At 55.0% G+C, this 24,230-nt stretch overlaps 1 protein-coding gene across 1 annotated transcript; it reads right to left on the bottom strand.

The window, feature by feature from the left end:
- Nucleotides 1-10,817: 10,817 nt before the first annotated feature.
- Nucleotides 10,818-18,336, bottom strand: SAXO4 (stabilizer of axonemal microtubules 4). The gene is made up of 13 exons (XM_057729241.1): nt 17,980-18,336; nt 17,711-17,828; nt 17,296-17,449; nt 16,154-16,282; nt 15,456-15,519; nt 14,919-15,031; nt 14,446-14,505; nt 14,249-14,335; nt 13,781-13,894; nt 13,601-13,695; nt 11,770-11,934; nt 11,141-11,235; nt 10,818-10,931 (listed from the first exon to the last, which is right to left on the bottom strand). The coding sequence occupies exons 1-12, from the start codon at nt 18,086-18,088 to the stop codon at nt 11,148-11,150; spliced, it is 1,296 nt and encodes a 431-aa protein (XP_057585224.1). The 5' UTR covers nt 18,089-18,336; the 3' UTR covers nt 10,818-10,931; nt 11,141-11,147.
- Between the last annotated feature and the right edge of the window lie 5,894 nt (nt 18,337-24,230).

The following is a 24,230-nucleotide window of genomic DNA, read 5'->3' as shown; positions in this document are numbered from 1 at the left end:
TCAGGGGCAAAGCCAGGATTCCATCACAGTCCATCTTATTGCAAAGCCAAGCTTTCTCCTACTATGTCCGTTGCCTCTCTCAGCGAGGGTAAATCAGAGGAATCACCCAGGATGCCCAAATACTTGCTCCCATCCTACAAACAGCAGAAAGATTTCCAGGACTGCCCTACTTGGAGATCTCGATCCCAGGCCCTGGGACTCAATGTGTTTGCTCAACTGGGGGTGTCCTAGAACCCACAGGGCAAGCCTAGCAGGCCCCAGAACAGGCTGGAGAGGGCAGAGCAGAGGCGCCTAGGGCTGCGATCTGGGCTCAAGTTAGCAAATTCCTGGCAGTCTCTGGCCCCTCATTGGCCCAGAGCCCTTCACTAGACAGCCAAACTCACAAGGCTAGCCCAGCCCCTGAACATTTGCTCCCCAGACTCCCTAGAAACTGAAGCCTAGACATACCTTGGGGATCACTTTCTCCTGAAACCAGAGCTCTGAGAGTGACCTGCCTGATCTGTTGAAAGCTGAGTGTCATTTTCCAGTCCCCGCCAAATCCCCTTCACCTCTCCCAAGGACACAGGAGCTGGAGCAACAAGGCCAAGGGAATGAGGCTGACCTAATGGCCAGGGCCACACCTCCGCGCTGTGGATGGGAACCTGACCATTCTAATTGTCTGGTAGGTTACACATTCCAAAATGGCTTCTGAGCGTGATGGCTGCTTCCTTCTGGAAGAGGCCACGGTGGTCAAGGCTGGCAGCTGCCCACACCTTAATACCTTCCTAGATCTGTGGCCAAGTGCAAGTCCAATCTTGCTCCAAGACTACAGACCCAGGTCCCAGTTATGACCATCAAGGACTTGCCTGCCCTAGTCCCCCTCCCTGTGGCAGGGGCTGCTGAGGGTCGCCAGCTTCTGTCCCCCTCCCCCACTTCTTCCTGAGCTCTCAAGCTGATAGGGTGGGGCCCTGGAAAGAGCACTGGGCCAATGGATGTGGAAAGAGGGGATTCATGCTACATCTCACCTAACCCTCCACTCTCTTTTATTTTCTGCAGTGTTAAAGGTGGAAAGGAACTGGATCCCTGCGTCACCACTTGGAGATGTGCTATCTGACCCACATTAGACTGTGAAGCAAATGAGAAATAAATTTTTAATATGTTTAGTCATTTAGACTTAAGGGCTATTTGTTACAGAATTGGTCTGATCTAACACATTGCCTCTCAGCTTCTCAAACACACCAGCTTCTTTCTACCTCAGGACCTTTACACATGCTGCTCCTGCTTCTCCCCATTCTACTTGGCTCACGTTGCTTATCCTTAAGGTTTCAGCTGAAACCACCCTCTCTCAGAGAATCCTTCCAGATCCCCCCAGAGCACAGGAGTCAAGCCCCTGTGTTACAGATTCTTGAATTGCCACATTTCTCCTTCAAAGTACTTATTCCAATTATAATTAAATAAATAATAAACTGTGAATTAGTTCAAGTCTGTTTCCCCTGTATTAAGATATAAGCTCCATGAAGGTAGGGACCTTGTTCACTGATGTTCCATGGTACTCAGCCCTGTGCCTGATGCGTTGTTCCTACTGTGTTGAATGCATGAATGGGAAGGCTCTCTCCCACAGGTTCCCTGGGGCCATCTGTCCCCACTTGAGTTACTCAACCTCTCTGAACCTTAACTCTCACATCTGGAGAAAGTTCCAAACAGCGGGGGAGCGGTGCGGGGGATGGGGGTGGGGATAAGGGGGTGGAGGCAGAGGGCGGCTAGGGTGAGGTGAGTAAGGAACTTGCCCCAGGCACGAAATTTAAGGGAGCACCAAAAAACTCAGTAGTAATCAAGAGAAACAATAGTTGAATGCCACAAAGGCAGGATCTGTATCAGTGCTGTGATCCCTATTGGAGCCTGCAGCAAAAGGAAAAATCAGTGGTAGGAATCCTGTCTCTATTTTAAATTTTGATAGTGTGTTCATCATGAGATTTTTGCATTAATTTTGATTTTTTTAATTATTGCATTAAAGACTTCCCTGGCAGGCCAGTGGTTAAGACTCCACACCTCCACTGCAGGGGGCACAGGTTCGATCCCCGTTCAGGGAACTAAGATCTCACATGCTGTGCGATGAGGCCAAAAAAAAAAATTATTGCATTAAACTACTATCTGCATTCCTCAGTTTGGGGGCACTGCTTTCAATTTTGTGTCTAGGGAAATGCTTCACTCACCTCATCCTAGTCCCAGCCCTGGAACGGTTGCAACCACCCTCTCCTCAAAGGATTTTTATCTTGTCAGTGAGATAACACGGGGAGCTGGGTATTATCATTCTGAGATATTAACTGATGCTCCTCTGGAGACAATTTCCTTATATCCCTTCCCCTCCATTCGGATGCTAAATTGGCTTCTCATATTCCGCTCTCCAAAGGAAACTCAGAACAAAGTGTTAAATCCTTGGCTTTGAGTTGCAAAAGAGGCTTTGAAACGCAGAGCTGGGTTTTAAGAGAGAAATATTTTTTGCAAGTCAAAAAGCTTGGCTTTGAACTTGGCGAGCAGGGAACTGATGCTGTAAGCCCTGGAGTGGGGAAGCATGTATCATCACAGAAGCCAGGATCCCACCCAAAAGGAGATAAAGGCTCAACAGGCAGGTGGGAGAGAAGGGGCAGAGCAGCACTCCTAAACCTGGAAGCTGGCCCTCAAAGGGGTCCCCGGCCTACCTGCTCTGGGCTGAGCCTGAGGGTACCATGAAAAGGTCCCAAGAACATTCGGGGGTCACCAGGGCAGAGGTGTACTTCCCTTACCAGGTGCATCCTGAGGATGCAACAGTCCTCCCACAACCTCCCTCCCCACCTGTATGGAGAAGCTTCAGTAGAAATGGAGGTGAACTGGCCCCTCCCCAGAATCCTCCATACACCTGTATAGAAGGGGAGCATCCAGAAGTATATGGACCTCCTCTGTGGACCTGGTGTGTCTGAGAGTTGGCTGATGGACCTGGAGGGGCTGTGTGTGTGGTCCAGGGAGGGCAGCTGAAGGATTGATTGCGTGACCCTGGCAACCAGAGGTCAGAGTGTCATAGTTGCTTCCGGGCACGTGTGAAACTGCTAGGTGGCATTTGGGGGTGGGGAGTGGGGGCGCTCTGAGGTGCTTCGGTTCTTTATGTCTCAGTGCAGAAAGAATTCAACAAAAGGCAAAGTGATAGATAAGAAGTGATTTGTTAGAATAGGATGCTCTCTCAAAGCAGGCAGGTGAGAGGGTGCCATGCCCCAGGAACCTAATGGGCTACAGTTTTAATATCAATGGAAAAGTGGGGAGGAAGAAAAGACCACCTTCTTCCTCATCCTTGAGTAGATGTCCCAATTCCATCATTAGCTCCTTCTCCACAACAAGCAGGGGAGTTTTCTTATCCATACATGGTCAAGCCAGGACTGTCATAGAGCAATGGAACTGAGCAAAAAAGGCAGTAACATATGCTAAAAATGGCAAATCATTTCAAGTGTCAGTATAATGTCACCTTTCCTTATATTTTTGTTTTTAGTGTGCCCAGAGGAGAGTGTCCTAGGAATCATTAACTTACTGAGCTCATTGGTTGGGATGTGGGTCTCATACCATCATTGTTTTATTGTTTGGGGGCATGTCTTATGCTTCTGTTGCACGGTTTTGTTGCTAAGCAAGCCTGCTTGGTTTCGTGGTTAAGCAAACCTGCTTTCTTGAGTGATCGTTAACTTACAGGGGTGTCCCGTACTTTTTTCTTTCTTCTTCTTTTTTTAAATAAATTTATTTATTTATTTTTATTGGCTGCATTGGGTCTTCATTGCTGCATGCAGGCTTTCTCTAGTTGAGGCGAGCAGCGGCTACTCTTTGTTGCAATGTGCAGGCTTCTCATTATGGTGGCTTCTCTTGTTGTGGAGCACCAGCTCTAGGTGCACAGGCTTCAGTAGTTGTGGTGCTCAGGCTCAGTAGTTGTGGCTCTCGGGCTCTAGAGTGCAGGCTCAGTAGTTGCGGCCCACGGACTTAGTTGCTCTGCGGCATGTGGGATCTTCCTGGACCAGGGCTCGAACTCATGTCCCCTGCAATAGCAGGCAGATTCTTAACCACTGTGCCACCAGGCAAGTCCCTCCAACACTTTTTTCTTTTCTTACAATCCCCTAGTGGAATTAACTATTTCATTACCTACTTTGTCCCTTTACTCTGTCCCTATCAGGTGCAGAGAGGACAGGTGTGGATGACCAAAGCCCACTGAGTTCACATATCTCAGGGGCAGTCAACGTGGATGGACACTTCTTCCCCGGCAGCAAGCTCCACGTGTACATCCTCCTGGAGAAGGAAATGAAAGGGAGCAGGGGCAGATCCTGACCTGACTGGATCTGAGTCCTGAACGGACAGTTTTGCCAGCTACAAATTGGCACTTGCCATCTCCCTCAACAAGGATTAAATTAGGAGCCGCTGCAGCTGCTGACCTTCAACCCCCTCACCCCCTGAAAGGAGTTCAGGGTGGAGATCAGAAATGAGGCACCCTGTGCTCTGGGAAAAACTGGCAGAACAGGTCTTCAGATAGTTAGATATTTTCAGGAGCCAATTTTATGAGCCCAATTCTTGTACCTCCTCGTATCGAGAAAATCACTAAACTCCTCCTTGGTGACGTCTGCTCCTTGTGACTAGCAGTAACCTTCTGCAAAAAATATGTGCTTGACTGCATGTACTCCCCCTTCACCAAAATCACACATAAACTGACCTTCTCTCTTGCCTCTTTGGAGCAGTTTCTCAGAGCTATCTGAAATGCTGCCTCTTGAGCTATAGTCCTCATCTCGCCCCAAATAAAACTTAACTCACAGCTCTCACATTATGCATTTTTTTTTTCAGTCTACAGCTTAAATTCAAAGAGGACTGAGTTGGACTGGAAACAGAGAGATGGATGTCTAAGTTCAGTTACAGAGAAACCAAGGTATATTTCTGAGCTTCTGAGTATGTGCCTGCGAAATCCACACCTGCTGTGCACACAGCTGCACCAGGAACCACGTCCAAGGGGCCCCATCAAGAATCTGATAGATTGGTACACTGTTAGGGCAGTAGAGGAAGCGTGTCTTTTCCCATGCCTCACAACGAAAGGGTCCTTAAGGGCCAGCAGCATCCCTGCCAGGTGTGTAAGTTACCCCCCTCACAGCAGGAGCTCCACAAATGCTTATTCCCTTCTTCCTGATGGTAACCCACATGTGAAGGACATTTGCATTCTTTGGGCCTCCCAGCATTCTCCTAGGCTGGAGAACCCCAGGCGCTTTACAAAAACAGAACCCACACATCCTACTATGGAAGCTGAAAACCCTGGGAACTCCCAGCTTCCCTTGCAAGTTGGATGCAGGCATGTGACCTGGGAGCCACCCAGCAGTAGCACCTACCCCAGATTTTGAATCGGGAATGAGAGGTGCAGAGCAGAAGGGACTGTGTAGAATCCTTTCTGAGGATGGGTGGGGGCGGCGGCAGCAGGAGGAGCAGTGCCCAGTGCCCCACGATGGGGGAGGCACGTGCTCTCTGCGGGCCCAGCTCTCTGGGGCAATTTTGGTCTTGGTTCCTGAATGGGTAGCCTCTACGCTTCGTTCTCAGGTCCACCGGAAGATTCTGTGAGCTCCAAAATCCTCTTAATAAATTCCCTTTAGCTTAAAGGAGCTGAAGTTGGTTTCTGTTGCTGGCAAAGAGCTCTGACTGCTTGCGACCTGCCATGGTCAGAGCACTAAGGGAGTCGCGTGATCACAGTGGAGAGACCACTGCCCCATGTGTCCAGGGCCTTCGCTGTCATACCTAGGAAGCCCCCCACTGCCAGATGCCTCTTATACGCTCAGGCATAAGTTTGCCCATGTTTTTCAATGTCAGCCTCATGCCCCTGGTGCCAGAGCCCATCAGGAGAAAGCGGATCTGCAGAAAGGCTGTCTGACCATAGAGACCACACCTTGCTGGACTCCTAAAGTCTTTCCTGAGCACAGCTTTTTCAGGATCTCTCCCAGTCTCTCTCTTAGGACACCTCTCTTAGATGCCTTTCTGGCCTGTCTCTTCACCTGGGGACCTCTGAAGACACACACACTCACACACACACTTCTTCAGCAAATGAAAACAAAGCCCCACACTTCTCACCAGCTGCAACTCGAGACCCCCAGTACCATGGTGTGATGAAAAAGGCCTTGCGTTCTTAGCAGAGACCCGAGCATGGGCTCACTAAGCCGTGAGCCTTTGGGAGCTGACTGCACCCCCCTGGCTCAGGCTGACCTGGTTTTCACAAAGGTCTTTCCAGGGGTGAAATTTTATGACTCAAAGAACTTTCCTGGCAAACCCTGTCTGTAGCAGTGTCTTGAGAAGCAAGGAGCGTCAGGACGCCCCAGAGACCCCAGCAGGCCCTCCTCTGACCTTGAATAGAGGCCCCAGGTGGGGGTTTCCTGGGTCTGATCCTTCCTCTAAAATATTTGCCTTTCGGGGAACATCTCCATGGGAATGTGTGGCCCTCCAGATGGTCAGAGAGGAAACTGGGGATGAGATTCTGACTTTCGGTCCCTCCACCTGTCTGTGTGTAACAGACCCACTGTCCTGCAGCCTCTCCGTGCAGGGCTTCCCGCCACCCCACACGCCTCCAGTTCCCAGGGACAGATGCCTTTTCCCAGCTGGCCAGCTGTCAAGCCCATGGCGGGTCGCCACGTGACCCAGGCCAGATGGTGCCCGTCCACATCAGCTGCCACAGTGCCAGGACGGGCATCCGCCTCATACACGTCTGCGTGCGTCACAAGTGGGGCCCAATCGCGTGGCAACCGGCATCTGTCCCCATCCTGCCGTCCCATCAGCCCTCTGGGCTCCACACCCCCACACCAATGCCGTCAGCGCAACACCCACCTGTGTCCCCAAACCTTCCCCGGTGGGAGGCCCCTCTGCGTTCCTGCTGAAAAGATAAAGGCCCACGGAATATTCCCAGCACCCGGCAGGCTACGGGAGCTTAATAAAGGGTAATCATCACCATCGTACACCTCAGAACTGTTTCTAACATATCAGAGGGGGGGTGGGGGGGTGGGCAGAAAGCTTTTGGTAGCAGATTCATTAGGCACCCGCCTATGGAGGAGAGACTCGCCTGGTTACAGGTGAGCGGAGCAGCTTCCAGGAGGGTCTGGGACAATTGGCCTCAGAGACAGGGCCCCCTCGAGGGGCCTCCAGGTAAGGCTGTACAGGTGACTCATCCACCCAAACTCCCCCAGACAAGAGGAGGCCTGCTCCCACAGAAGGGGCCTGAGGGGCCTGTCCAGAGCCAAGCAGGAGGGGACAAAGACCAGACCTTGTGATGGTTTTAAGTCCCCACGTCTATCTGGGACTCGTGTTTCCTCCAACATTAATGCAGCCATTATTTGTGTGCCAAGCACTTTATAAACATCATCTCATTTAGCCCGCAGTGGGGGCACTGCTCTTAGCTGTAGCTCAGACGGTCAGCTGGAGGTGTGGGGAGCTGGGATTTGAACCCAAGCAGTCTGACTCCAGAACTCAGGCCTGGACAGCTACCCGCTGCGAACAGCCTGGGCCCAGGCGAGGAAAGGGTGCCGGGCTGATGCTGGCCGGGGCCAGGCCGGACGCTCAAGTCTCAGAGGGGTGAGGGGATGGGCCCCCGAAAATGAAGCCACATCGCCAGCTCCCACGCTCACCTGGCAGCACAGAGGAGAGTGACGTGGCAAAGGCCAGTCCCTCCCAGGGGGTTTCAGGAACACAAGTGGTCACAGGCTGAGTCGTGTCCACCCCTCCTGCCCTGGTGACGCACAGAGGATTGCTTGGCACTGATCCTGCCATGGCCCTGGGACCTGCCGGGGGTCAAGGTTGGAATGTAAGGCCCTCAGGCCACTGCAGGGGAACGTGGTTGGGATTAGTCAGAGGCTGGGCCAGAGGGGAGAGCCACAGGGCACATGCAGAGAGAGAAGGGGCGGCCTGGAGGGCAAAGCACAGGGGTCCCCGGGGGCCACAGCCACAGTATCCAGGCAAGGGGGTGGGGCCACAATAGGTCTCAGCTGCACAGATGCAGGCAGCCTGGGTGACTGACACCCTGGCATCAAGGCAGGTGGTACCTAGAACCCACATCTGGTGCCCCCACCGGCGGGCAGAGTTCGTTCATTCATTCCATCATTTACTATTTACTGAGCACCTGCACAGGTGCCAGTCACCACCCTGGGCTTTAGAATTTCAGTGTGAACAAAACAGATGTGGTCTGTGCCCTTTAGGAGCCTCATAACTGAGGAGGGGGGATAGAGAAGGAATCCACAGCAAGGCCATCAAGGCCCTTGAAACCTGCCCAAACCTCCTTCCCCACGGGGATGCCCGCCTCTCAGCCTCAATCCTCCCGGCCCCCTGGCTGAGCCTTGGCCTGGCCCCTCCACAGGGTCCTTGCCCATAGCCTCGCCTCCTTCGGTGCCCACTACTGGCCACTCTGCCCATTTAATTCAAGGTTCTCTCCCCCAGGGAGCCCGCCCTGAATGACCGTCTGGGGAGGGTGAAGGTCAGGAAGCGGGGTATGACTTGGAGTCCACGCACACCCCCACCAGCTGACTTCTACTCTGGGTTCCTGCTCCGTCCCTTACCAGCAGGCCCCTACCCACAATCCATGCTGGCTGGGTGCCCTGGGGCGCGTCGCTCTACCTCTCTGTGTCAGCCTCCTCACCTAGAGATGAGGAAATCTGTGTCCTGCACCAGGCAGGGGCTCTAGAACCACCTAGGTTTGACCTTGGTCCCTCCTGGACCCCCTTCCTGCCACCCCATGCCCTGGGTCACCCCATTCTCAAATGATCCCTTGGGCTAGAGCCCAGGACCCAAACAGGGAGGCCAGGATGGGCTGCCTAGAGAGAAGCTACAGGGGGAGAAGGCAGGGGCTGAGGGGAGTTCAGGGGTGGGGGTCCAAGCTCCAGCTCGGGAAATATCATGCGTGGCCCCAGGTCACGTCCTGGAAACTGGGTGCAGGACAGTGGGAGGGGGCAGGGGAGACACAGTGTCATCTGGCTCCCGTGTCCCCAACACCGTATCCCCTGTTGAGCCAGTTGAGGGAGGGTGAGCAGGAAATATGAGCTGTCACAGGACACTGGTGGGGAAGGACATGGAGAGGTGAAACGGGTGTGTGTGTGTCTGTCTGTCTGTCTGTCTGTCCTGGAGGTCTCTGTGCGTCTGTTTTTACATGTCTGCATGTCTAGGTCTATGAAGTGTCTGTAGGTCTGCCTGTGTGTGTATATATGTCTGCATGTACAAGCATCTTGGGTGTTTATGTGAAGGTGTGTGTGTGGTTTGTATTTCCATGTTTCTGTGTGTGGTTGTGTTAGTCTATGTGTACTTTCCTATTGGCATTTATGTGTCTGTATGTGTTTGCATGTGCGTGTCTTCAGGGGTCTGTGTGCATCTTTGTGTTTGTGTGTGATCTTGTGTGTGTGAGACCGTGGGCAGGAGGGGCAGGTTGACCCTCACTCTCTCCCCCACCTCACTACGGCCAGCCCAGCGTTGGGGCCCAGCCCTGCTGGTGAGTCTCTGGTTTGGTAACTTACCCCTGATGCTGGGGGCCATGGACCAGCAGGCCCCGCCCACAGTCTGCGGGGCTGTCAGTGGGTCCTGAGTCTGGCTGGGTGTGTAGTCAAGATACTCTGTGTCCCCTCTTCCCCTCCTGCAATGCTGGAGCCAGCCGGAGCCACCCACATCCCACATGGAACCCGAGCCAGGCCGTGGACAGCCCCCAGGCCTGCTGCTCAAGACGGCTGGGTATAGCCAAGCCCTGGGGGCCAGCAGAGCTGTTCCACAGACTCCCACTAAGGGGCAGGGGTGGAGGTGGAGGGTGGGGGACCAGCTGCTGGATCTTGGAGTCTGCCCCTCTGCACGCCGGGCTGGGCTGCAAGGTGCAGGGGTTATCCCCAGCCTGCGGCAGCTGCTGCCTTTCTGTCCTGTCTGACTTGGAGCAGCTCACGCGCCCTCCTCTCTGGGTCCAGGTTCCTCATGAATAAAACAAGGGGATGGTGCTAGCAGGGCCACAGCGTACAGTTGTACGGTTGTGCACTGCACAAAAGCACCCGGCAGAGGTGACTTAAAGCTCTGAGAGGCAGCCCAGATTCTGCCCCGCAGGCTGAGGGCTCCAGTCTCAGGCTACAGCACCTGAAGGAAGGGAGGCTTTTTTCTTCTCATAGGTCTTGCGCTCATGTGGGGCATTTGCCTAGAGGGTACCTTATTCTAATTCTCACAAAGGCACTGAGGCACCAGCCTCTGGGACCAGCCCCAACCCCTCCCAGTGTCGGGGTCTGGGGATCCATCCACAGCAGATCCCCTCCATCTGTCTCTGGGGAGAGATCTCTGCGACTCCTCTTCCTGCCCAGATGTCCTTCCCTCTCCTTTAAAGCGTCTGATGTGGGACCAAGAAAAGGGCCCCCAGCAGTCCTGCTCTGATCCCCTGCCCCATTTTACAGACCCACCTCCCGCCCACCTCTGCCTCCCCGCACTCCGGCCCTCCTGCCCCTCCCTGGGGCTTCCTCCCTTCCGCACTCGACAGAGCACTTAGCACAGGCCCTAGGAGACCCCTTCACAGGAGAAGAAACTGAGTCTCAAGAACGAAGTGCTGGGACTTCCCTGGTGGTCCAGTGGTTAAGACTTCGCGCTTCCACTGCAGGGGATGTGGGTTTGATCCCTGGTCGGGGAACTAAGATCCCACATGCCACGTGGCACGGCACCGCCACCAAAAACATGAGTGAAGTGCCCTGTCGGGAGCGTGACAGTGAGTCCAGCCAGGTATCCCTGACTCCAAATCTGACCTCGGCCCCTCCAGCCCTGCGCGTCCTCCCCACCCTCACCAGGACCTTCTGACGGTGCTGACACACTGCTCCGCTTCGCTGCTCTTTATTTCATTAGAAAAGTAGCCAGGGGGTGGGGGTGGGGGGGCCCAGGGCAATGTGGGAATAGGGACAGGAGCCGGCTCCTGTGCCTTGGGGTCAGCAAACCTGTGCGGAGAGAGATGAGGCCTGAGGGGCTCCGGGTGGTCTGTGCCCTCCCCCCGCTCCTGAGATGTCCCTGATCCCCATCCCCTGCTCTGGGGCTGGGGTCCCCAGGCAGGGCTGGCCTGACCCAGGGCTTAGGATGTGCGGCTGGCCTATGAGGACCACTCCTGTACAGGGAGCAGCTGTGGGTGGGGGTGCCCCCGGCCCCTTACCCAGGCCTCAGGCTTCGCTGGGTGCAGTGACGCGGCTGCGGCAGCTGCTGGGAGGCGCAGCAGCTCGGTAGAAGGGGTCAGCAGAGATCAGGGTTCTGCAGGGAGGAAGGGGGTGCAGGGGAGGGAGGGGTGGGGGCTGCGAGCCCGGACCTTCTCTTCTGCCCGCCCCTCCCCGCGGGGCCGGCTCTTGGCTGGGGCAGCCAAGCCACAAGCAGTCTTTGTCTGCCAACTCCTGGCCATTGCTGGAACCAATGTGATTTTTGAGGAACTGAATTGAGCAGAAAGGAGTCAGAGTGAGGCAGAACCACAGTCATTCAGCTTTGTGCCCCCAAACCCCACGCCACCCCACCCCAAGCAGCCTGGCAGGGAGCAGGTCAGAGCTGGCCAAATGTCTGGAGACGACAAGAGCCCCAGTGCCGGCAGGGGCGGGGTAAAGGGGAAGCAGCCATGCAGAGGGAGGCGTCGCTGGGCAGAAGAGGGCAGGAGCCCCTTCGGGCAGGAGAGGCCGTGAACAAACCAGAGAGAGGAAATGGGCCCCCTCAGACAGACAGACAGACCGTCCTTTGAGGGAGAAGCAGCCGGGGAAAGGCCTAGATGCAGCAAAGGACAGGGCGGCAGGGGCTCACTACCTGCCCGCGTCGGGGTGCGGGCGCCGCAGGCTCTCGGTGGGGTTGGGGGTGGCCTCCAGGCGGGTGACGGGCTGGTTGAGGGCATAACCTCCGGGCTTCTGGGGCTGGATGCCACCTCGAGTCCAGCCTTCACGGTCTAGACCCTTGGGGATCTTCTCGAAGTATCTACGGCACAGAAGAGTAGCTGGCTGTAAGCTGGCCTCTGTCCGCCTCAGTGGCCTCTCTGCCCTTCACCAGCAGGAATCTTGGCTGGCGAGAACACACAGCCTCAGGACCTTCAGCCTCCTTGCTTTTGCCCAGCCGTTCCCTCTGCCAGGCACTCCCGAAGGCCCTGTCCACTCATGCACCTGTTACCCTGGAGGCCTGCCCTCCCTCTGCCCCCGAGCTGGGTGCCCCTCCCCTCTGCCACCCCCGATGCTGAGACAGCACTTTGGAGTGTAAAGGACTTTTAAGAGATGCCTCCCTTCCTGGCCTGTGAATGTCTCAGGGGGTATGAGAGGATGGGGTGTGGGGACCTCATCTCATCCGTTTCTCTCTAGGCATTCGACTTTTTCTCCCATTTTGCCAATTTTCACTGAGGACTAGGCCAGGCTCTGAAGGTGCCAAGATGAGGCAAGATGTCAGCCTGGCCCTTGAGTTTACAAAGAGGGGGAGCAGAGAGATAAATGAGAGAATCAGTGATTACAACCCCTGGGGCTCTGGGCACACCAGGAAGGAGCAGCAGTGTGCCTGACGCCAGGTGAGCACTTAGGAAACCAGACAGGTGGGTGGAGGGAGGACCCAGCAGAGATGGCTGGGCCCTGAGGATCTGCAGGAGCCCGGGGAGAGGCAGGAACACAGTTGTTCCCCAACACCCAGAAGTGAGGCTCTGCCCCTCCACTTTGCGCTCTGTGGGAACTGGAGCAGCCAATCGCATCACAGATCTGCTGTGAGGCCCAGGCACCACTTCTACCCTCTGAGCCTCAGCATCCTCGTCCAAAAGAGGGGGCATTAGCTCCGAGGATGGGGGTGAGCAGGAGGAGCACCCTGGGAGCTGGAGGAGCTGACACACAGATGACAGATGCCACGAGGGGATGCTTTTGCCTGAGAATTACACCTCCCTTATCTCACTCCTGTGATGCCCTCCCCACCCAGTCCTGGCCCGGGGAGCCCCTCCCATGGCTCTAAGGCCACTTCCTCCTGGAAGCCCTCCCTGATGCCCAGGACACTACTCCTTGCCCAGGGCTCGCAGAGCATAGAGCTTACCATCTGAGAGTGTGTGGAGCCCACCTGCCATGGACTGGATGTAGTGTCTTTGCAGGTGCCCTGTTGCTCCACACAGACCCCATGGTATCCCCTGTACAGGGAGGAACCCCTGTTCCTCCCCTGCCCACCAATAGCCTGCACTGCATCTCTGGGAAAGCTGCCCTGGGGTTGCTGGAGCAAGGAGGTACCTGGGATTTAATATCGCCCCTGGGGACAGCCTTTAACCAAGGACTGATTGATGTGGGGTATGTATATCCCAGCTCTCTCGCTCCTTGGCTGGGATCATTCTGAGTTTCGTGTTTTGCGCTGTTTTCTAGAGTCTCCCCACAGGATTTCTGGTTCAATAACACATTGTTATTGGCTGCCATCCTTTTCCCACGCCACTACCTCCATCCCTGACACCCTCAATAAAGGGCTCACACCCAGCACCTTGGCTCGGGGACTGCTTCTAGAAGAACTCACATTAATCAAGTGTTGGTCTTCTTTACTCATTACTGTGAACTCATTACTTGTCCTAGTCTCAGTCTCCCTGTCTGTGAAATGGGTATCAGCTGCACAGCCCCAGATGTAGAGAAGTGGGGCTCACCCTTGGTTGTAGGTGGTCAGGTAGCGATTATCCAGGTCAGGGTCACAGGGGCTCCGGACATAGCTGGGGTTGTTCAGGCTGAATCCTGTGGGCTCCTGTACTAGAAAGACAGAGAGGGGACTTGTCAGATCAGGACGGGGTGGGGATTTAGGGGCGGGGGCTGGATACCCCAGGCCTCACCTTTTTTCCCACTGTCTCCCGGCCAAGCAGGGCAACATTTGTCTGTTGCATCCTCTGTGAGGGCTGGAATTGCCGGTGATTCAGGCTGCTGGTTTCTGGGCCAGGAGGGGGCATCTGCAAGGGGTAGAGTCACAGGCAGGGTGGCCAGGTGGCCAGAGTGAGACAGCAGGACAGAGGGAGGGCAGGCAGAGGTACACGCAGCCCCAAGTGCCCCAGCTCCAGGATGCGTCCTCTCTCCAGCCCCATCGAAGTCACTGCTTTGAACACTGCTGTCACTTTGGGCCTCTGGGCCTTTCCCCCTCCACCCAGAGGTCCTTCCTATGCATCCCCAAATATCCTGATTCTTCCCATCCTGCAGTACCCAGATCAAATGCCACCAAGGTCCAAGAAACCTCCCTGTCTCCTCCCCTCTGAGTGCTCCCTTCTCTGAGGGAGCACCCCGCCTCCTCCAACCCTGAGGCCACTCACTCTGGGGTTCAGAGTCCTCTCACTCACTCGGCGGAAGCCCGTCTCCCTCTCGGAGCCTCTGGCCACCACCGGCAGGAACTCATCCCCCTAAGGTAGCAAAGCGGCCCCTGGCACAGCTTCTAGCACTGTCCCAACTGCCCCACAGGAGGACCTCAGGTTGTGGCATAGACATTCCCCCCAAATCTGGCTCAGCTTACACGAGGGTGGGTCATGGGAAGAAAGTCCGACTTGGTGACACTCCGGCCAGGGAGGAGGACCTGAGAAGAGGCCAACGAGGAGCGACAGGCTAGCAGAGGCAACTGCTCCTGTGTCCTGAGTGCAGAGGAGGGCTCAGCACAAATGGGTATTATTGGACTTACAGAGAAAAGGGAGAGTTTGGGAAGAAGGAGGGGAGGGTGTGATGCTGAATGGGAACCAGCAAGCCAGGATTCTTGTCTGAACTCTCAGTGACCTGTGCTGCTTTTCCTCTTTGAGCCTCAGTCTTCTCATCCATAAAATGGGGAAGTTGGATCAAAGTGGCGGTTTTTGCTCAAGCTCTTTCATCTTGTGTTTGGACAAAGGCTTCTGCAGCTTATATATATATATATATATATAAAATTTAAAGCTAGAAATCCCCAGACTAGAGGGCTTCGATCACGTTGAAATTCTAGTGGGGTCCAGGCTGACTTACTGGGTCCCCAGGGAGGGCCTGGGAAGGCGGCTGGAAGATGATGGGGTTCTTGCTGGAATCTTCAGTGAAGCCAGTCTCCTCCTTGGCGCCAATTGATTTCTTCTGCAGGAGATCTGCAAAAGACAGCCTGCCCTGTGCTGGCCCAGACCAGCAGGCCCCACCCACGTGGCCTCCAGTGGCTCAATGTCCACTCAGTAGGTGAGCAGGGAGCCAGCTCCAAGGATCTGGAGGCCTGAGCCACCAGGATCATGGGCACCAGGAGGTCTCCGGAGTCCAGCGCAGAGAGCAAGAGAGGAGAGCAAAAGGGAGGGCAGGCCTTAAGCAGCCCTCCTAAGCAAGTGAGTTGTCCTTTGGAGATCGGCAGACCTAAAGCACAGAGGTCAGCCTGGGAAGGATGGCTTCCCTAAGCTGCCTACATATGTCCTTCTGTCTTCCACTGGTGGCTTCTTAGTCCTGTGCCAGCTCTGGGGTTCCCCAGAGGTCTCTCCCAAGGGTTGGGGGTTGGGAGGTGTAGTGCTCAGACTCACACCTGCCTACCTGGCTGGTCTGAAGCCTCCTTGAGATACTTGGAATTATACTCAGAAGTCATGAAGCAGGGGCCCTGGAACACACAGGGTGGAGCAATGGGGGACACAAGGGAGACAAAGGCCCGGAGGCGGTGGTGGGGGGGGGGTGCTGGCTCTTCGGTTCTCTGTGCTCTGAATAGACCTGCATGGTGTGTTCTGAGATGGGAGGGCCACAACAACCCCCCCCCCCCCAACACACACAAATCTCTCCCTGATTGGGCATCTAAGCACCAACATTCCACCATGAGAGCGCAGTTCCCCTGTGACAATGAAAACTAAGTCATATCCCACACTGGACTCCAGTAAGGAACAATGGGACCTGAAGCCCCAGGACCCAGAGCAGGAGGGGCCCAAAGAGAGGAGAGAGGCTGCTGGAAGGAAACGGGTGCTCACAGGGCACTGGGTCCCTGGTTGGGGTCAGGAGAGAAGGGAGCTCAGGTATTAAACCCTAAGATACACGTAAGGAAGCCCATGAGGACCGCCTTGCTGCTGCCTTGGAAATATCAAATATCAAATCCTTGGCTCGCCCCAGTCTTTCTGTGTGTGTGCCCTGAGCCCACATTTAGCCGCTGCTTGGGCGCGTCAGTGCAGACCTATCCTGAGGAGGGAGGCGGGGTGGGTCTGGCCCCCCTGGCCGGCCCAGGGCCATCGGCGGGGTCACCCACTCACGTGTCGGGCGTTCTCCCACTCTGGCGAGCCCTTGTTCTGCTGCTGGTGGAGCAGGGGCACATCCTTGGGCTCCAGCCCCGGGATGGCCTTGGGTCCACAGTCCTGGGTGTCAAAATGGACCTTCCTGACCTGGGAGGAGGGAGCAGCTAATTACCCTCCAGGTGAGGGGATGGCAGTCACTTCCTGACTCTGATTCTGCCCTTGATCCCTACAGAATATCTGCACAGCAGCCCGAGGGGTCCCTTTACGATGAAGCTGGGCCATGTCCCTCCTCTGCTCAGAGCCCTGCAGTCTTCCCATCATAGTCCAGATAGGATCCCACCACCTGAGAGCGGCCCACAGGGGCTCCGGCTCCTCACTCTGTTCCAGCCACCTGCCTCCCTCCTCCCATCAGATGTTCCCGCCTCAGGGCCTTTGCACGTGCTGTCTGCGCTGCCTGGACCGCTCTTCCTTCACTCAGATGCATCCAGAGGAACATTGACCTCCCTCAAGTTTTTGTCTAATGTCTCCATAGCAAGCTCTTTTCTGACCCTCCTGACTTGCAGGTGGTGCAAATCCTTCACTTCTGCTTCACTCCCTGCCTCTTCCCTGTTATATTTTTTCCCAGTACTTATCACCTTCAAAAACAGAAGTGTTTAGAACACACTGGTTGCCTGAATGAATGAATGAGTGAATGACAGCATCCATTCTGGTGGTGGTGATGTGATAAGGATGACGGTCATACAATGATAGAAATGAAGACGGTGAGATGATAAGAACAAAAGTGAAAGCGACGACAGCAGTGGGGATGGTGATGCAGGCGTGGAGATGTGGGTGGGACGGTGGAGATGGTGGGAATGGGGTTGGGGTGGGGGTGGGGAGGGAACAGGACTGGAGGTGGGGATGGTAGAGACGATGATGGCGATAGGAATGGGGATGGAAATGGAGGGGGAGGTGATGCGGGAGATGGGGGTGAGGTCAAAGGTGATAAAGGTGAGTGGACCCCAGCCCACACTGTGGCTCCTCCGTGCCCAGTCATCTCAGCCTTGACCAACCCTTGGCGGTGCAGCCCCACCCTCTGGAGGGATCCCCACTCTGTCCACCCTCCAGCCCTTCCTCCACCCCAGGCTGGGGTTCCCCCTCTCTCCTGGCCCAGCACTGACCTCCTTGGTGGGGGTGGCCGCACTGGCCTTCTCCCGAGAGTAGCCAGAGTTAGTCTGGTGCCTGTTCCAGGGCAGTGGGTATTTGCCCTCAGGCACCTCCAGGGGGCGGTAACTCTGATTGGTCACCGTCCGGAAATTGTTGTGGACTTGTTCCCTGAGGGTAGGGCAGGAGCAGGAGCTATTACCACCAGGGCCACCTGTCTTTGTCCCCAGGAGGCTTCCGCCTCCCTGAGACCACCCACAGCTGCCTTGGGAGTCTGCTTGCCTTTGGGCCCCAGGCTGAGGACCAGGCCCTGAGTCCCCCAGGACCCCAGACCCCATGCGTGGAGCCTGGAGTTGGTCTGATGAGGTCTGATGGCCCTGGGGACTAAGGCCCAGGAGGGCAGGGGGTGAGGAGAGGTTGGACGGACTGTACCCCATGGTCGGGTTGTCCAGGGCCTCGAGATTGGGTTGGTAGGAGACCACCGGCCGGTAGTTTGATTTGTAGCTTGTGCCTTTGTGACTGCCCAGGCGGGGCTTGAAATCCTCCCGACCTATCAGAAGGGAAGCAGGCAGGCAGGATGGAGGGTCAGCAGAGGGGGAGAGCAGTGACTGGGGCTTCCCAGGCAGGGCCAGTGCCCCCTCCCCCCCAGGTGCCCAGGAAGGCATCTCCACTCCTGCCCGTGTCCTGGGGGTGGCTCCTACCATAGGCTGTGCAGTAGCTGGTGGCGTAGAATTTTAGGGGGTCTGTGCAGCCGCCCGAACTCATCTTCACATAAGGGGAGACAACCCCTAGGGGGAGTTTCCCCATCATGGTGCTGTGGGGCAGGGCCCCAGGGGGGCCTAGGAAGGAAGCACAGGGAGCCCTGTAGGTCTCGCATCCCAAGGCCCCTGGGCCTGCCCCACGCCCAGGCTGCAGAGACCACAGAGGAGGTGGTGGAAGCCCACAAAGCTGCCCTTCCCCCAGGTCGGTGCCTTTTCACCGATACCCACACCCCAAATGGAAGAAAGGACCAGTAATTATCAACACTTATGTATCCTGTGTCTCATCTCACCTTCCCCACACCTTATCATCAACCCCCCTCCCCCATTTTACAGCTGGGAAACTGAGGTTCCAAGTGGTGAAGGATTAGCTCATAATAGGTAGCAGAACCAGGATTCGGACCCAGGGTCTCTGACTCCTCAGCCCCTGATCTTAACCCCCATACGCCCTCTTCTGGAGACTGAAAAGCCAGACAACCGTCCACCCTGAAAATTCTTGGTCACTCCAGCTCGCTCGGAAGCTCACTCCCAGCCCCAGGATCCTTGTGTCTCCCTGGGCTCCCTCAGCCTTGCCCGCCTCCCGCTAGAAGTTGGCTCAGCTCTCTCAGGGCCCAACCACAGCTGGCCCCACCCTCACCTGCCCTCCGCAGGGGCTCTGAGGTCGAGCAAGAGGCTGCAGGAGGCAGGAGCTGCTCCGGAGAAGCCTGAGCCCTCGGGGAGGTGGCCAGGCCAGGAGAAACAGTGCGTTGCCTAGCAACGAGTGCCTAGCAACAGTGTCCCCACGCCTCAGAAGCCCTTCTAAAGCCAGGGCCCACTGAGGGGCTGGCCTGACGAGGAGGGGAAGCCAGGAGCTGCCCAGGAAAGGTCCTGCCTCCGTGGCTCCGGCCCCTATTGTGGTGTCGCTCGCCAGAGCTGGGCAGAACTGCTGTCTGAGTGACAAGAAATAAAAGATAATTCTGAACAATCACTTCCATTTATTGAGTACCCACTTCTCATCAGACACTTTACATCTTTTATCTCCAGTCTTCTGAGTAGCTCTTCCAGGTAGCTATTATTATCCCTCTTTTCACAAGGGGAAAATGAGGCTTAGGCAAGCAAAGTGACTTGGCTGGCCAGAGGTCTCACAATCAGAAAATAGCAGAGAGGAGATTCAAACGTGGGTGAGTCCAGATCCCACCCTTAAGCCTCTGGGTAAATTAATGTTTACTATGTTCTGCCGGAGCCAAATCTGCGCCAAGCTCTTTTACACACATTACCTCGTGTAATTCCCCAAACCACCCTGTGAACTGGGTACTATTGTTCTAGGTCCAATAAACTGCAGCAGTGAAGAGTGTGAAGAGTCTGATCTGTTGCCTTTGATGAGATATTTATCCTTTTAACCCCCCCATATCCTCATCTTCACCGAAGGTTGTCACTGGACCTGCTTCCTAGGGCTGTTGGAAGATTCGATGAGAGTGTGGATTCAGCACCTGGCTGGTAATCGTCGTTCGGTTTTTAAAGTCTCTTCTTAGATTTATTTTGCGATGGGAAAGATGAGGCCCAGCCCTCACAGTTGGCAGAGGCAGAGTCTGGATTAAAAGGGCATGAGGGCTTCCTAGGTGGCGCAGTGGTTAAGAATCCGCCTGCCAATGCAGGGGACACGGGTTCGATCCCTGCTCCAGAAAGATCCCACATACCGCAGAGCAACTAAGCCCGTGCACCACAACTATTGAGCCTGCGCTTTAGAGTCTGTGAGCCACAACTACTGAGCCCATGTGCTGCAACTACTGAAGCCCACGCGCCTAGAGCCTGTGCTCTGCAACAAGAGAAGCCACGGCAATGAGGCGCCCGCGCACCACAACAAAGAGTAGCCCCCACTTACCTCAACTAAAAGAAAGCCCGTGCACAGCAACAAAGACCCAACATAGCCAATAAAATAAATAAATAAATAAATAAATAAATAAAATAAATTTATATTAAAAAAAAGGGGGCATGAGCTGACTATGGGACTTTCCTGGTGGTTCAGTGGTTAGGACTCTGCGCTTTCACTGCAGAGACCACAGGTTTGATCCCTGGTCAGGGAATTAAAAGGGCGTAAGCCAAATCCACAGTCCCTGCTCTTTCTGTGAGGGCTCTCACTTGCCTCACATTGGCTCTAGGCTTATGAATGTTTAACAACTGGATCTCTGGGCAGGGGAGCTGGGTGGTGGGTGGGAGGGGAGGAAGTGTCCTGATTTGTAGCATTTGTCAATTTCTATGGCATAAACACACCCATCAGTCTGCTTTCAAAGTACCGACACAATGTTACTGAAAAGAGAATTGGGAAGATGGGGTCAGTAAGCACCACAATATAGTATTTCCACCATATAGATACAGTAGATGGAAGTAACCCCAAGAGCATAAATGACAGAAAAATGTAGGAATGTAATGAGGAGCTGATGACTTTGAAGTATTTATTGGCATCATTTTTAATATAATTTAGTAAATTGTAGGTTTATATCATTGAATTTTTAACAATGGCTGCATTCAACAATCAGCTGGCAAATTTCCTGGGTTTCACCTTCAGCTCTCAGGCGCTGTACCAGCTGGCTCCAGGGCATCCCTGCCCTTAGGGGAGAGTGAGGGGTGAATGAAGGGGAGGCCGAGGGAAAGAGGGCTGCCCTCGCCCAGGAGACGCCCTTGCCGCGCTCACCCGGAGGTGACTGGCCTGCCGCGGAGGGGGCTTGTGTCTACACCTGACCCCCACAGACAGGCCCTGCGCTCGGAGGTGACCAGGACGCCGCAGAGGATCGACTGAAGGCACCCACCCTCCAGAGGAACAATTCTGTTTGGGGATCAGAAGCAGCAGGGACAGAAGTGAAGGGACACAGCCTGGCCCTTCAGCCAGGAGCTCGCAGTCTAATGACAGGCTCCCCTGAGCTCCACAAGAGAAACACAAGACAGGGTGCCTTAGGTGGGGGCTCGCCCCGGGCGGAGGGAGGGAGAGGCTCTCCTCAAAGTGTTCACAGGGAAGGGGTTACAAGCAAGGGCCCAGACTCTGAAGCCAGATGGCACAGCCCTGGCTCTGACACTTAATAACTAAGAGACATGGTGCATGTTACTTGTGCCTCAGTTTCCCCTTCTGGAAAGTGGAGATGATAATGGTACCTACCTTTGGGGCTGTAGCTGGCACACTGAGCTGGCACACTGAGATGGTAAGTGCCATCTAAGAGTCAGGGAAAGGTCTTGGCAAAGGGTTGGGCTCAAGGGTTAACAACAGGAATTCCACATGGTCCTGCCCTCAGGGAGCTCAGTCTACAGGGATCTCATTCACAGCTGGTGTGATGTAGCCAACGAAAGCTCAATCCAGGACCCTGAGAGGTCTGAGCTCAAAACCTGCTTCTGCCCCTCCCTAGTTGTGTGACTCTGGGATTCCAGGCTTCACCTCATTTTTTAAAATTTTTTTATTGCAGGATCTTAGTTCCCCCACCAGGGATCGAACCCATGCTCTCTAAAGTGGAAGCGTGGAGTCCTAACCAGTGGACCATCAGGGAAGTCCCCAGGCTTCTCCTCTCTGAGCCTGTTTCTGCATCTATAAGGAAGGAACACAGCCCCTATATTGCAGGTTGCTGGTGGATCTGAAATATCCTTTGCACCCGTGTCTAGCAGGCAGTATACCTGCACCAGGCGGAGATGAGGGAGGGCACTCCACGTGGAAGGCCCGGCCAGGACAAAGGTGGGACTACCTGGTCCCTTGTGGCTTGGAGCAAAGGGTGGAGGGGAGGGGCTGGCTCAGCGGGGGGAGGCAGCCTCGAGGGAGGCTGCGGCCAGGTTTTCCTTTTCGCAGTTGATGAGGGGCAAACGGGATGGTGAAAGGCTTGAAACGGTCCCGTGGCGCTGTGACGGGAGCTCTTGAGCTGCTGGGAACACCTGGGTCGGAGCCCATGAAAGACGGACAGGAATTCTGGGAGGCGGCGGTGATCCTCCTGGTAGCCTGTGGTTTTTTGCTGTGTGGCGACACCCAGCGGCCATTGCTCAGAGCTGCAGGTGATCGACTGGCGTTGCCCTCACAAGGCTGCGGGGCTCCTGGAGGGGCGCGAGGAGAGGGCGGAGCTCCTAGAACGCCCCAGCCACAGGCCACCCGCCAGGTTCTCCAGAATAGAGGGGCGGGCCTGAATAAGGAGTTTTCGAGAGCCCAAGGGCCCGGAGCCCACAAGGAGCAGGAGCCTAGGGGCTGCTCACCTGGTGCTGGCGCCAGTGCTAACCCGATCGCTGTGTGACTTTTGGACCCCTCACCTCTGGACCTCCGTTCGGCTAACTCCTCGTTCTCCCCTCCCCCCAGCCCCTGGAAACCCCATGCGACTTTCTATCTGTATGAATTTGACCGCTCTAGGGACCTCATATAAGAAGAATGGTACAACATTTGTCCTTCAGTGTCTGGTTTATTTCACTTAACATAATGTCCTTAAGGTTCATCCATACTGCAAGTTTCAGAATTTCCTTTTTTTTAAAGCTGCATAATATTCCATTATATGTATATACTACACGTTGTTTACCCACTCATCTGTAGGTGGACACTTGGATTGTGTCTATCTTTTGGTTAATGTAATTAATACTGCTATAACATGGATGTAGAAGTATCTTAAGTCCCTGCTTTCAATTTTTGAGGGGTGCACACCCAGAAGTGGAATTGCTAGAACTTACTATACTCATACTTCTGAAGTCCATGTGCTGGAGGCTGAGGCAGGCACAAAGAGTCCTGGCTTCAGGTGGACCCCGAGGCAAAGGGGTTGCTGGGGGAGAATGGAATCAGGTGTTGCTCCCAGGAAAGGCCTAGGCTGAGCCCCTTTAGGTGAAAGAGGCAGGGATGCCAATGCCTTGGGTGAGCCGAGCTCACACCTCTACTCCTTTCTGAGCCTCTTCTGGAACTTGGATTTGAGGTCTGCCTCTGGCACAAATAGTGCTGTGTGACTTTCCTTAATTAACCACCCTCTCTGGTCCTGCTGCCTGTGAAAGAGGGAGATAGGCCAGAACTGGAGGTTTGGCTTGTTTGTTTTTAGTTTGAGATGTTTGTGTGGCCTCAAGGTTCTGGAACTTTTTCTTCAAACAGATGTTAAAATGATGACTGGCTCCGTGTCTCCCCCACACCCCTCATCTGTGACACAGCAGGAACCCAGCCCACCCTCTTTACAGGTCCTTCCCCTCTGCCTTCTTACAGGGGAGTGTACACCCTAGCCCACATTCAGCCTCACCCTCTGGGGCCAGCTGAATCCACACTGGCAGTATCTCCCAGCCCAGACTCTGAGGTGTGTCTACAGAAGCCATAAGGTTCAAGGAACAGAGCTCATCAAACCCCTCATTCTGCCCCTGGGAACACTGTTTCTGAACCCAGATTCTTCTGAGCCCACCTGAAATCCTCATCCAGGCCAGGTGCCCCCCACTGAGTGATCACCTGGCTCTCATCTGTTCCGAGTGACCCTCTGGGATGGAACAACTTGAAACCGGAACATGGCATAAAGGAGATCATGACAGAAAGGGCTGGTTGGGACAATGCCAAGCCCATGGGCCCCACTTGTCCATGGCATGGGGGTAGCAGGGTTCACACAACCGCCTCTCGGTTCAGCCCTGGGTGGTAGGGGCTGCCCCCCTGAAGGGCTCAGGATGGCCAGGTACCTGAGTTGGGGGAAGTGGATCTGGAGGCTCCTGGATCTGAACGGCGTGGTGTTATGGTAGGAGCCCTGAATTTGGGGCCTCACCAACCTGCATTTAGATCCCAGCTCCATCAAAGGACAGTGTTCCAGGCCTTGCTTTCCTCCCTGTGATGGCAAGATGTTGTCTGCTCCCTGGGCTGTTTTGAGAATGAAAGGAGGACTGTTTAAGAAAGGGAATTAGTGTGACGCCTGCATGATGGGACCGGTGAGTGATGGGGGCTGTGATTATTCTGGGTGTAGACACTGGGTCCAGGGAGCAGGCCGCGGCCAGGCCAGGACGACTTCAGGTTTCACTATCGGTTTTGCCCATTTCCAGCTTCTCTGCACTGTGACTTGGGCCTCAAGGAAGGTTGTGGCCTTAATGAGGCAGGAGAGGTGCCCAGGGCTGGAGTCCTAAAACTCCCACGTTTAAAATGTGCCCTGGGGACTTCTCTGGTGGCACAGTGGTTAAGAATCCACCTGCCAATGCAGGGGACACAGGTTCGAGCCCTGGTCTGGGAAGATCCCACATGCCGAGGAGCAACT

The sequence above is a fragment of the Hippopotamus amphibius genome, chromosome 3, assembly GCF_030028045.1.
Source record: "Hippopotamus amphibius kiboko isolate mHipAmp2 chromosome 3, mHipAmp2.hap2, whole genome shotgun sequence".
In the NCBI taxonomy this organism is placed as follows: Eukaryota; Metazoa; Chordata; class Mammalia; order Artiodactyla; family Hippopotamidae; genus Hippopotamus; species Hippopotamus amphibius.
This window is presented reverse-complemented; position numbering and strand designations above follow the sequence as displayed.